This window comes from Drosophila biarmipes, chromosome 3R (genome assembly GCF_025231255.1).
Source record: "Drosophila biarmipes strain raj3 chromosome 3R, RU_DBia_V1.1, whole genome shotgun sequence".
NCBI classification, from domain to species: Eukaryota; Metazoa; Arthropoda; class Insecta; order Diptera; family Drosophilidae; genus Drosophila; species Drosophila biarmipes.
In genome coordinates, this window is record NC_066616.1 from 32,190,971 (window position 1) to 32,203,560 (window position 12,590).

The window sequence follows — 12,590 nt, forward strand, 5'->3', positions numbered from 1 at the left end:
CTTGAGCTGTGCTGGCAAATTGCTCGCCCATTGATCTGGCTTACAAGAATCTGCACTTTTCGTCTAGAGAGTCCCAGAGAGTCCTGTTAATTATTTCGATGCCATGCTAGCTATATGTGGCCCCTTAATGAAGTCGCCCCCATGCAGGTGAGCATGGTGAACAGGCATGTTTTCCCAATTTACGATCCATTTTATTCAATATTCGAGCCCAGTCGAACGGGGCTGGCTGATCGATCGCAGTTCGGAAATTTATGACATGGCATTATAATTGACCGATTTGTCATTATAATTAGCGTGTACACAGCCCCAGACACTGCGGGTCGGGAAGCCTAATTTATGCACGATGAGGAGATTATTTTTAGAAAGGACGATGTGGTGATAAAACATGAAACAATGTTGCAACGAGCGGAAGGAATAAGTTAAAAGGGGCACTGTTCTGCCATTAAATTGCAGCGATATTAAAATATGAAAAGAAATTAGTACGTAGGGAACCATAAAGATCACTTTATAAGCAGTAAAGTTTCCTCTTTATTAAGAACACTTTTACACTGTTATATTGTTATACCAATACGGAAGCTCAAAACCGCACTTCCAAATTAAATTACATGGGTAATCGGATCCCGATTTAGAAGTGGGATACCTCTGTGGATTTGTGGCGGAAATCTCTATACATCTGCATTCAAATATTTCTGTTACAGGTTGGTCAAAATTTTAGCCCATTTTCATGTTCAATTTTTTTTGTATTTCCTTGAGTCTCATATAGAGACCCCAAAACCGCTCTTCCAAATTTCATAACTTAGGTAATCGGATCCCGATTTAGAAGTGGGATACCTCTATCGATTTGTGGCGGAAATCTCTATACATCTGCATTCAAATATTTCTGTTACAGGTTGGTCAAAATTTTAGCCCATTTTCATGTACATTTTTTTTGTATTTCCTTGAGTCTCATATAGAGACCCCAAAACCGCTCTTCCAAATTTCATAACTTAGGTAATCGGATCCCGATTTAGAAGTGGGATACCTCTATCGATTTGTGGCGGAATTCTCTATACATCTGCATTCAAATATTTCTGTTACAGGTTGGTCAAAATTTTAGCCCATTTTCATGTACATTTTTTTTGTATTTCCATTGAGTCTCATATAGAGACCCCAAATTTTAGCCCCTTTTCATGTTAAATTTTTTCGTATTTCCTTGAGGGTTATATGGAGACCCCAAAACCGCTCATCCAAATTTCATAACTTGGGTAATCGAATCCCGATTTAGAAGTGGGATACCTCTGTGGATTTGTGGCGGAAATCTCGATTAATCTTCATTAAAATATTTATGTTACATAATGTGTTGCAAGACACCTCCATGAGTTTGTGGCTGGATTCTCAATTCGTTCATTAAAAAGTAGTGTATTGAGTTCTTACGCTTTTTGAAGTCTTTTTTATCTACATTTATTTTACCCACTTTTCTACACGATCTGGTTGCTTGTTTCGGAACTTGTGTCAACAGTGTGATGAAATATGCCTAAAAGTATGCTTTTTGCACGAACGTTTCTGCACACAGTAAAACCATAACAACGGAAAACAGATTGTGTTGTCGGGGTTGAAATATAAATCCCTTTGGGTGCAGATCGGGTGGAATTCTTACGTACATCAATACAATTTTCCGAACGAAGAGATTTCTATGTCACCGCAGATTTTGAATGTGCATTAGTAGTTTATAGTAATCGCAAAGCAATCATAAGGAATGTTTAATAACTTGTAGTCCGTACTCGGATAATTAAAAATAAGTAGATGTATATCATAGGGAGAATATAGATAATGAGAAAGGAGTGGTAATTTCCTCCCCTTTATCTGAATTCCCAACCACTTGACGATATTTTGAATAAAGGAAAAGTCCTTAAACAGAAACGGGGTAAGCAAAACGCCCACCAAAAAGTGCAGCACCGGAAAGAAGGATTAAAATTACCAAAAGTCATGAATCAAGCTGAGAAGTTAATTCAAAAACTCGAAAAAGATCGAGAATGACTGCCTCGAACACGGGTCAGATGTTCAGACAATGAAGAATGCAAATCATTGCATTGCCCATGTCCTGCGAATCCTGCAGAGACTGCATCGATTTGGAGCACAACTAATTGTCCGTCGGCAATTAGCAGGAAAAGTGTTCCTCCGCACTCAACACTTTACTAATCTGCAAGTGTCAAGCGGCCGCAAATGATGGCGATGACAAAAGGAGTTGACAGGCAGGACATTCGGGGCAGGACTCGGCACGACGGGCACGGGTGCGGGTTCCAGAGGGTTGAAGTGTGCGTTCTGGGTAAAAAAGGAACCGAGGCAGCCGCACCGGCAGCATCGACCTCGAAATTCCCCCGAACTGCAAGGGTTGCGCTGATCCTTTGCCACACTCGGCAAAAGACGGGCTCAGACTCGCACTTCATGTTGGCGATTAAATGGCTGGCATTTGACATGATGAATCTGTTAAAACAATAAATATAACAAATGTATAATAAAAGCGTTTCATAAATGCACAGAGAGTGTTCTTAAGAAGCTAATAACAACATGATTAATCAATTTGTATTTTAGAAAATATGATAACATATGATACATAATAATAAGACCGTATTATTATATTAATTCCTTTTAAAAAGCATTTAATCCTATGTACTATTTAATTTCAGTTTTCCATCCAATTTAATTATATTTTGTAATATTAAAATAGGCCACCTAGAACTATTACAGTTCATGACAATGTTTCAAATATATTCGTTAAATATTCTTAGTAAAAACTAAATTTCTAAACTAAAAACAAATAATAATATTATTTTGCCGATGCTTTAAATTTAAGTATTTATAAACCATTTGATAAAACTACGTGCTGCTATCATTTCTAGCTGTGTATTAGTTTGGGTATATTTTTCTGAGTGCACTGACTCAGCCTCAGATTGAAAATCGAAAAATGTGGACTCAGACGACAACAGGTCTCGACAACGAGGCACACAAAGGACGGAGTGTCCTCTACCTTTTCGCATAATGAAATTCAAGTACCGCTCGGTGCTCCTTTAACGTTTGATATCAAAGGACATTCGATCGGGCATGCAACATGCGCGCATTGTCCCGCCGCTGTTGTCAGTTTTTCTTAAGCGTTTCACGAATTTATGCCAAAGATTACATGTTGATCTCGCATATCTTTCATCTTGACGGACTGGGTTCCTTTATTCGAGCGCTGATCCTGGAATCCTGTGCGTGCTTCCCACGTCGCTGACATTCGATACGCGGTGGCAAGCGAAATCAAAATGCCGTCAGTCAGTAGCCCAGTCATGATCGTGCATTAATTGGTAGACAAATCACAAAGCAAACTATCCTACATCGAAATTAATTCCACATTAAGTTTTGCGAATAAGGGATACCTTTGAATTTAAAGGTTAATGCTTTTATTACCTCTTTCTATTTTAGAGAAACTTAACTAAAATCATTTTAATACCTACTGAACAAATTAGATTCTAACAATTCAGGAATAGAAAAAAGTAAATGTTTAGTTGTCTTTATTATATTTTTAAATAATTAATTCGCTGTCCCAGCTTCTAAAAAGATAAAATTAAGTTCATATTAAACAGGCACTTGATTCCAACATACCCTCCTTCTCCTTCATTCACTCTTATAAAACCTTCTCATTAATTCATGGCGAAGGAATCTCTAAGCATCTATCTTCCATGGAAATCTCCCTTCGATGACAACTCACCCGCTTCTCTGGCAGTCCATTGTGGACAAGATGTCCCTCCAGCTCCAACTCCACCTTCCACAGATCCCATCCAATCGATAAGCCATGCCCAGAATTGCCCCTTTTGGGCTACCACCAGTTAGCGATTTGATGAGGGTTTCCACGGATTTCCCTGCTCCTGGATAGATAATAATTTCACGATTGAAACAAAGAGCATATTGCGCATGCTAGATTGATCGCCCACTTGTTCGAGTCCTTAAAAAGGCCAAAGAAATGGAAATCCTTTTTCCTTTGGCTACCCCTTTTTCTGCTCAGTTCGTAGAAGCTAGTTGTCTAAGATTCGCTATTTATTCAAACCCTGTTCTTTTCAATACCCATATTTTTTTGGGAAAAATATAGAATTTAAAATTTCCCGCATGGCTGGCGAATCGATTGTTAGGTCTCGTTGGAAAATCTTAGGGCATCAGGTGCCATCAGGTGCATTGTGCGTAATAATGGGTATTCAATTTCAATCACCCGTGGATCCTTGAGTGGGAGCTTACATCGCTCTTCCCACGGAGCAGAAAAAGGCGACGATGTTTGTTATTCGATGATGACTAAAGGAGCCAAGTGTAAGTTGAAAGGTTGAAGGTTAATGATCCCAGCAGAGCAACGAACTCGCTTAACTACAATGGAATTGAAGTAATTGGGGATGTGAGCCGAAAGGACTACGAAGAATTCAATGATTCACCAATTGCTATGAGCGGTGATAGATTCCTATTTCTTGAAATTAGAAAGCCCCTAAAAAGGCGGTCATAAGAAGAAGAAAGAAATGGGGGTATATTTATTCTGGCTTATATTATTATATTATTTTAAATAAACCAAGACATTTTTTAATATATTTCTAAGACTTGCTAAAAATATAAATAAATACATTTTCCTACGCATAGCATTTCCTGTTTACTCAGATAATTGTGAAAGCGCAGCCCCTTTAAGACCGTCTAATCTAATCAAAGAGAGTTACCGCTTGTAATGTAACTATCTCCGGAGATCTGTAAGCACTTTTAGCCGGAAAAGTGGGACAAATTCGGTAAGACCTCGAAGATGGCCTATCTGCTGTCGGGAAAGTGAAAACATAAACACATTTTGCCCGTGGATTTTTGCAGGAAATGTGTAAAATTTCTCGGCATATCGGGGAAAGAAATCGGAAACTTTGCCAACCGTTCTGTCGGGCGTGAGAAATGTAACGCAGATACTAGGCTCATATCTCCAATAATCTGCGTATGACATAATCTTCGGGGCTTAAAGATGCAAACGAGACGTGGCCTGGTTCTGGGCCCTCTGTATCTGGGGAAAAACAAAAGGCCAGCGCCGAACAGGACATCCTACTTAACAGCAGCGAGCCGGGATTCAATTGTAAAAAAGGCAAACAAAAAGTCCTTAAGTTATGTTGGCTGGCAAATGTTGAGCGCGGAACAAAGAGGCTCCTCTCGTTGCGAGGACCACAAAAGGTCCTCAAACTCAAGACTAAGGCACTGGCACTTATGCAAGGTCCAACTAATACACAGAGAAAAACCATAAATATTTAAAGTAAAATAACTCAATCTATGCATTTTATCATACTTATTTTAGTCACATTGTGCTTTAAATATTTAGGTGAGATAAGTCTTTTTTAATGGAGATTGTTTTAAATAATTCAAGGTATCTTAATTCTTTTTCTCCTTGTGCAGGACACAACAATCAAAACTGAATTGGAAATGGAAGCAGCGACTTCATCACTTGTTTCCTCTCGCTCTCCTGTTGCATAAATAATCCCGGGCCGGGGCATTCAACAGCCTGAAATCGGAGAAGTTGGTGGAGAATCAGAGTCTGAATTCGAATCTGGCATCGGATATCGGCCTGAAGAAGAGTGGTCCAAATCTTGGAGGTGTGTCCCATTGTCCTGGCCGCGTTTCCGTGGCAGCCACGAATTTGAAACCTATCTGGTAGATTTGATTTTGCACGTGCAGGTCTGGGAACCTCCAGTCCAAGTAGTGCCGGGCCCAAGGATCTGAGCCTGGTTGTCGAAACCCGACAAAAGTTGCTCAACTTTCTGCCTGCATCTCCTCTGCCGACTTGCGCAATTCCGAGAGATATTCGAGCACTTTAATTTCATGTTTGGGATGGTGCGCATGATTCTCAAGATCAGATTGCTATCTGTGTCCCCTGTTCGTCTGATTCAATTTGCCGTCCGTGTGTGTAATTATTGCGCTTTTCCTAGGCCGTTTGTCCTCTTTAGGGTCTAATAGCCCACTTCCTGCTCTTCGGGGCCCTTGGGGTTCCATTTGCACTTCAGTTTGACGTGATTTGCGAGTCGCTTCCTGTGGATCTCGTTCCCGGGAAAAGGGATATCGGAGTTATCCTCCTCGCTTCCCTGTCTGTTTGCACTTTTCGGCTTGGGTTTGACATACTCTTTGCTTTTATGAACTTTGCTGTCTCCGTGGCTCCGGCGGAAGTTGTCGTCAAAGGATTCCGTTTCCGCACTGGATTTCTGGGTGCATTTGCATATTCTGAGCGCCAAAAGACGTTTGATTGTTTGTCTTCTTGGCACCAAAAAGGATAATTGTGGGTTGTCATCCACGGGTTTGGTTACATTTTAGGGAAGAGTTAAGCCCGCCGAAATAGGTTTCAGTTTGAATATTTTATAAGGGACCTATGAGTTTAATACAACCATGGGCATCAGATCTTTTAAGGACTTCAGAGGGATCTTCGAAGGAGTATCGGGACTTAAAGGAGGCGAGATGAAATGTGTAACATCCACCAATTCTAGATGAACCAAGCATTTCCACAGACATGTGCTAAACTCGACCGACACATTCGGTGCACCAGATAGCGACATGCCATAAAACTGGAACAAAACACTCACCTAATGACATTTCGGGTCTTTCCCATCAAAAGTCTGGCGCGATTCATAATGACCAAAGCGCAGGGCCAGCGGTAGAACAACTGTGGAAATGGCCACGGAAAATGTTTAGGGTCCGCCATCCCTCAAAGAGTTTGGCTGCTCAATGAATTTCGGAGCGTCGGCGGCAACTTTTGGGCCATAAAACCGAACAGCGGGAATTTTCCACCTCCAGCATGCAAATGAAGCGAATTCCCCAGCTATTTAACCCTTTCCCTTCGCTCGAACTCCGAAGTGCCATTAGCCGTGTGGCGTCTCAACCCTTTCGTTCACGAAAACGCAGCGAAAGTGGCATAAAAATCGAAGCCAGCCCAAACGGTAGCTACCTGCATTCTTCGAAGACAAAAAGGTGCTAACTCGTCATTAAGAGGAATAATCGCTACCTAGCCTAGCCCTTAAAAACCCTTTCCCTTTCGCGTCCTCAAAGAACTTTGCTAAAAAGTCGCAAATTTTCGGGGAATTTTTTATTAATTTTTATTCATCCGACGACCTTGAATGGCCGGTGGGTTGTGCGTGGGTGGTTACCTGGCTGAGGTATGGGCTGAATACCGCCGTATCCTGACCTGCCGGTGACTGCTGTTTCAATTCTTGTGGTGGATTTAGCGCTAATCCCCCGGATTAGCGACTCGCCGGCGTCCCGAGTTCATTAAGCAAGGGAGCTGTTAGTAGATCTCAATGAAAGCAAGGGGAAATTACTACAGCACTCGAACTTCCTAAAGTCGTATACTCCGCAAATCTAACTGGATGAATGGCCAGTTTTTTATGGGCACAGTCTCGTGCAAAGGTATATCTAAGTACAAAAAAGTAGTAGTTATTAGGGGACTAATAATATACAATACATATGCAGTTCATATTGTAAAAATCTATTTCGACAAACGTTTCAGAATATTTTTCTATGCCAGTTCTGAACTTTTTCTATTTGAAAATGCAGAAGTAAAATTTCAGTTCATCTACCAACTTAAGTTCTGAAAAATTAGTCGAACGTGGGAAGATCCGATAGATAAAGCCTCCTCATCTGCATATTCATGAGTTCCCACAATTAAGTTCCTCCCAAACTGGATGACTGGTCAAGGGATGTCAAAAATTGACATGTCATCGTCATCTGGTTTAGTAGAGCATCCTCCCCCTCGAAGGGCCGGCTAATGATCGGAATAGCATCACACGCAAGCGAATTCCCATGCACCCACCTGAGTTCCAATTAACCACCCCCTCACAGGCATCACCATCCGGAGGGGTTGGCCAGTCCAATTAGAACCCCTGCCCACAACCATTGCAACCCCCGGCGACTGTTGATATCATGTCAAGCATTTTATTGATCAAGTTACGCATCCGTAATACGAATCGAAATATAATTGCTCTTTTCAAGTGTCTATCATATATCAAATGAATTGCATTTGCATCTCCGCCCTCCTGGGTTTCTGAGTTCCGAGCTCGCGGACAGGACTGTTCCCACGTTCGAGGTCCTGGATCAGGATCGCATGGCCTCAGGCGTTGGTGCGTAATCGCACCAGACTTACGGGATCTTGCTTAACATTATTAAGTAGCCCCGATGCCAGGACCTCCGGCACAATGTCCTTCGCTCGAACTCGCTGATCCTGGCGAGAGAAAAGCTTGATCTAGCAGCATCCCGATCAGCGTGCCCTTTCCAGGCAGCAGCACTCCTTCTCCGGCGATCTCAAATCCGTAATCTTCTTAAGCGGCAAGCTTAGGGCGAGCTATCGGTGGGTCCTTCGGCGGGACTTGGCAGGACCGCGGAGATTAGAGGCACTGGCCACTTGAGTCCTGAATCCCGAGGGCTCTCAAAAGGCAAGTCCTAAGCTGGCTTAGCCGAGGGAGCTAGTCGTCTAGTCCACTGTCCGGCCGGCTCCCATTTTAGTTAGGATTTTGAAGTAAGATGTTTATCAAAACTATTATAGGTAACCATTATATTAGCATTATTAGTATGCTAGGCATTTCTCATTAAGTTGATTTTTATTGAAAAGCAAATGAACAATATATAATTTTATAAGGGCAATAAAAAATAAGTTACGCTTATATCTAGATATTTGTTCAAAGACAACCCGATTGAGCTTTTAATTATTCAACCTCATTTTCATTCCCATTTGTCATTAAAAAATTATGTTGATAAGATGACAGAGCAGCTATTACAATTTAATCTTCACCGTTTAGATTCAATAATAATTTTCACAAATATTTTCTAAATAGAAAAATGATAAAATGTTCCTTGAGCTTAAACATAGTTTCAAAATATTTTTCACCTCTGAAATCTATTATTTATATTTAATAATTTAAATTCAAGTATTAAAAGTGTAATAACTGTGGCATGTAAAATATATTTAAATGTAGTTTTTTAAAGAACCAATACTAACATTCAAAACTGGAAATATTTTCATAAAATGTACAAGATATGTGGTATGATAAAAATCAAATGTTAGGTATGAAAAAGGTGAAAAGATGTAAGATGCGGAGAGTCGTCTACCACTTTTCGTGATCAATTTATTCAATTTGATATCTATCAAAGTCCTTTAATTCCCTCAATTCAGCGTTCCCCAAAACGTTGCATCATAAAGCCTAATTACTGAATGGAAAACAATCAATAGTGCGCGTTATTCAACCCCTGCTGCACTCGCCACTCGAAAAGGACTCGCTCCGGAGGACTAGAGGCGAACCCACAGGTACTTCACACAAATCACAAAGCGGCAATAATGGCAGCGCCATAAAACGCTCGGCCATGTCCATGGAAGGATAGTTGTCTTCATTAACAACTGTCGCAGGACGGGCAGAGATTCTCGCCCGGAGAGAGACAGAGGGTAGGAAAAGGACTCCGGAGAGAGCGCAGGTAGCGAGTCCTGCGGAAAAGGGCCATAAAACCCAAAGAGTTGAGAATGAGAATGAGCGACGGCTGCTGCGGTCCTTGCTCAATGAATTTTTCGCAATGGCAGCCCGCCGCAGGATCGAAGGACTCTCTTCGGGGCAGAGCGAGAGAGGACGTGCGAGAGAGGCGTTAGAAGAGCAGCGCAACCCCGGTTTCGACCAATGGAAGTAGAGTTCCTCTACCTAGGGGTGATCGACTGCTCGATGAATGGATTTGGCCGGCGAGGACTATTAAAACGCCGCCGGTCCGCACAGCAGACAACACAACCCATCGTGATCTCAGCGAGTCCACATCGGAGTAACCAAGGATATATCGAATATATCAAAAACCCACAAACTCGAGCACGATTAAACCCAAAGACCCCCACTGCCGCCCAGTGCCAAGTGCCCAAGTGAACATAAATTCGTGCAAAAGTTTCCAAAAAATCGCCAAAATTACGCCCCACATCGGTATGCAGTCGTCGGAGGGTTCGCCAGACATGATGGATCAGAAATACAACAGCGTGCGCCTGTCGCCAGCGGCATCAAGTAAGTATATCCTAAAAATAAAATAAAAAAATTAAAAGTCAAGAAAGGAATTGCACATTTTCCACAGAAAACTAAACCCATGAGAACCCTTTACTTATACAATTTTTCCCTTCTTTATTTTCCAGGTCGCATATTATACCATGTGCCCTGCAAAGTCTGCCGGGACCACAGCTCCGGCAAGCACTACGGCATCTATGCCTGCGATGGCTGTGCCGGCTTCTTCAAGAGGAGCATCCGCCGATCCCGGCAGTACGTGTGCAAGTCCCAGAAGCAGGGTCTCTGCGTGGTGGACAAGACCCACAGGAACCAGTGCCGAGCCTGCCGCCTGAGGAAGTGCTTTGAGGTGGGCATGAACAAGGACGCAGTGCAGCACGAGCGGGGGCCCAGGAACTCGACTTTGCGCCGCCACATGGCCATGTACAAGGACGCCATGATGGGTGCCGGCGAGATGCCCCAGATCCCCGCCGAGATCCTGATGAACACGGCTGCTTTGACTGGTTTCCCCGGAGTGCCGATGCCCATGCCTGGTCTGCCCCAGAGACCCCATCATCCTGGCCACATGGCTGGCTTCCAACCTCCCCCGTCGGCCGCTGCTGTCCTGGATTTATCCGTGCCCCGAGTGCCGCATCACCCGCATCACCAGGGCCACCACGGTTTCTTCTCGCCCACCGCTGCCTACATGAATGCCCTGGCCACCCGGGCTCTGCCTCCCACTCCTCCTCTGATGGCCGCGGAGCACATCAAGGAAACTGCCGCCGAACACCTCTTCAAGAACGTCAACTGGATCAAGAGCGTGAGGGCCTTCACCGAGCTGCCCATGCCGGACCAGCTCCTGCTGCTCGAGGAGTCGTGGAAGGAGTTCTTCATCCTGGCCATGGCCCAGTACCTCATGCCCATGAACTTTGCCCAGCTGCTGTTCGTCTACGAGTCGGAGAACACCAACCGGGAGATCATGGGCATGGTGACCCGCGAGGTGCACGCCTTCCAGGATGTCCTCAACCAACTGTGCCACCTGAACATCGACAGCACCGAGTACGAGTGCCTGCGGGCCATCTCCCTCTTCCGGAAGTCTCCCCCGTCGGCCAGTTCCACCGAGGACTTGGCCAACAGCTCCATCCTCACCGGCAGTGGCAGTCCCAACTCCTCGGCCTCCGCTGAGTCCAAGGGTCTGCTGGAGTCCGGAAAGGTGGCTTCGATGCACAACGATGCCAGGAGTGCGCTGCACAACTACATCCAGCGCACCCATCCCTCGCAGCCGCTGCGCTTCCAGACCCTCCTGGGCGTGGTCCAGCTGATGCACAAGGTCTCCAGCTTCACCATCGAGGAGCTCTTCTTCCGCAAGACCATCGGCGACATCACCATCGTGCGGCTCATCTCCGACATGTACAGTCAGCGCAAGATCTAAGGGTCTGGACTACATCGAGCATAGCCTAAACGCCGCCGCACTCGAAGTGCCTTCCAAGTGCTGGGAACTGTGATAATCTCGGAAGAAGCGCTTTGGACAGTATTCAATCAGTGAACACAACGCTTGCACATCTCCAGGAGTCGAGCCTTAAAAATCACCTTAATACCTTATACTACTCGAATTTGAGGAATCCTAGCTAAAAGTCTCTCAGACCATCCAGATGTGTTTCAAATTGCATTCGCAAAAGTTTCAACTTTGCCTGTTAAATACGTCGTAGCTTAGTTATAAACCAGTTAGTTTTAAGCGCATATCACTAGCTTTAAGATTTCAAAAATATTTTCAAAATAAACCTAAAGGTTTTCGAAATGAACATGCAATGGTCTTCATTGGGGAGGGGGGGGAAATTGGTTCGGCTGTGGAAAGAAAATATATTTTCAAAATGCTAATTTATATTCTTGGTGTTTTTAAAAAGTTCTGATGATCTCTTTGCAAGTATAAACACTTAACACTGACAAAAAAATATAATATGGTGGATCATTATTACATTTTTTATTTGACAGAAATGAAAAGAGAAAAATTCGGGAATACAAATCTATATCTATATTCGAAATTGTACTTTTGACATGTCATTCTGTAATTATATATTTAAAAATGTAAAAATATATTTATAGCAAAATGATTAAAACGTTCAAAAATTAATTTATAGTTATTTATAGGCTGCACTTTATGTGATCAGTCTTCCCAATCGTGTCTCTAAACCAACAAATGTTTCTCAACTATTTACCCAACCTCCTGATATGTTTACAATTACCTTAGCCAGCCGAAAGTGTTATGCCAAACATGGAATCATGAGATAACACCCCGAATTATCATACTTTTTTATGGCCATTTCGGCGATGCTCTTCGTATCTTTCGAGACGTCAAGGCAGCGCAGTTAATCACAAATGAATTATGCAAATACGCGAACAAAGAAATGTTGGATCGCAGAAAAGGACTCAGGACTGGTGAAGAAATTAGCATAGTTTTTCCGCATGAGAAGACCAAAGTCGGGATTATTTTCGGGAACCTGGCGGAAGGATTGCAATGGCCGCTCCAGTTTTGATATCTCCTCTCTCCCGCCCCGAAAATTCGAAAAGTTAAAAAGCAAAAATTCACTT

General features: G+C 43.1%; 1 protein-coding gene across 1 annotated transcript; it reads left to right on the forward strand.

Moving 5' to 3' along the window:
- The first annotated feature begins 9,786 nt into the window (after positions 1-9,786).
- Positions 9,787-11,731, forward strand: LOC108025109 (protein tailless). Its single transcript, XM_017095374.2, has 2 exons — positions 9,787-10,028; positions 10,154-11,731. Exons 1-2 carry the CDS (start codon positions 9,953-9,955, stop codon positions 11,431-11,433), a joined length of 1,356 nt encoding a protein of 451 aa, XP_016950863.1. The 5' UTR covers positions 9,787-9,952; the 3' UTR covers positions 11,434-11,731.
- The last annotated feature ends 859 nt before the right edge of the window (positions 11,732-12,590 follow it).

What these genes read in the sequence shown, in the direction of transcription:
- LOC108025109 (XM_017095374.2), top strand. Translation starts at nt 9,953, where the DNA reads ATGCAGTCGTCGGAGGGTTCGCCAGACATGATGGATCAGAAATACAAC. An exon ending in CCTGTCGCCAGCGGCATCAA is followed by an intron (nt 10,029 to 10,153) that starts GTAAGTATATCC and finishes TTTATTTTCCAG; the next exon opens with GTCGCATATTATACCATGTG.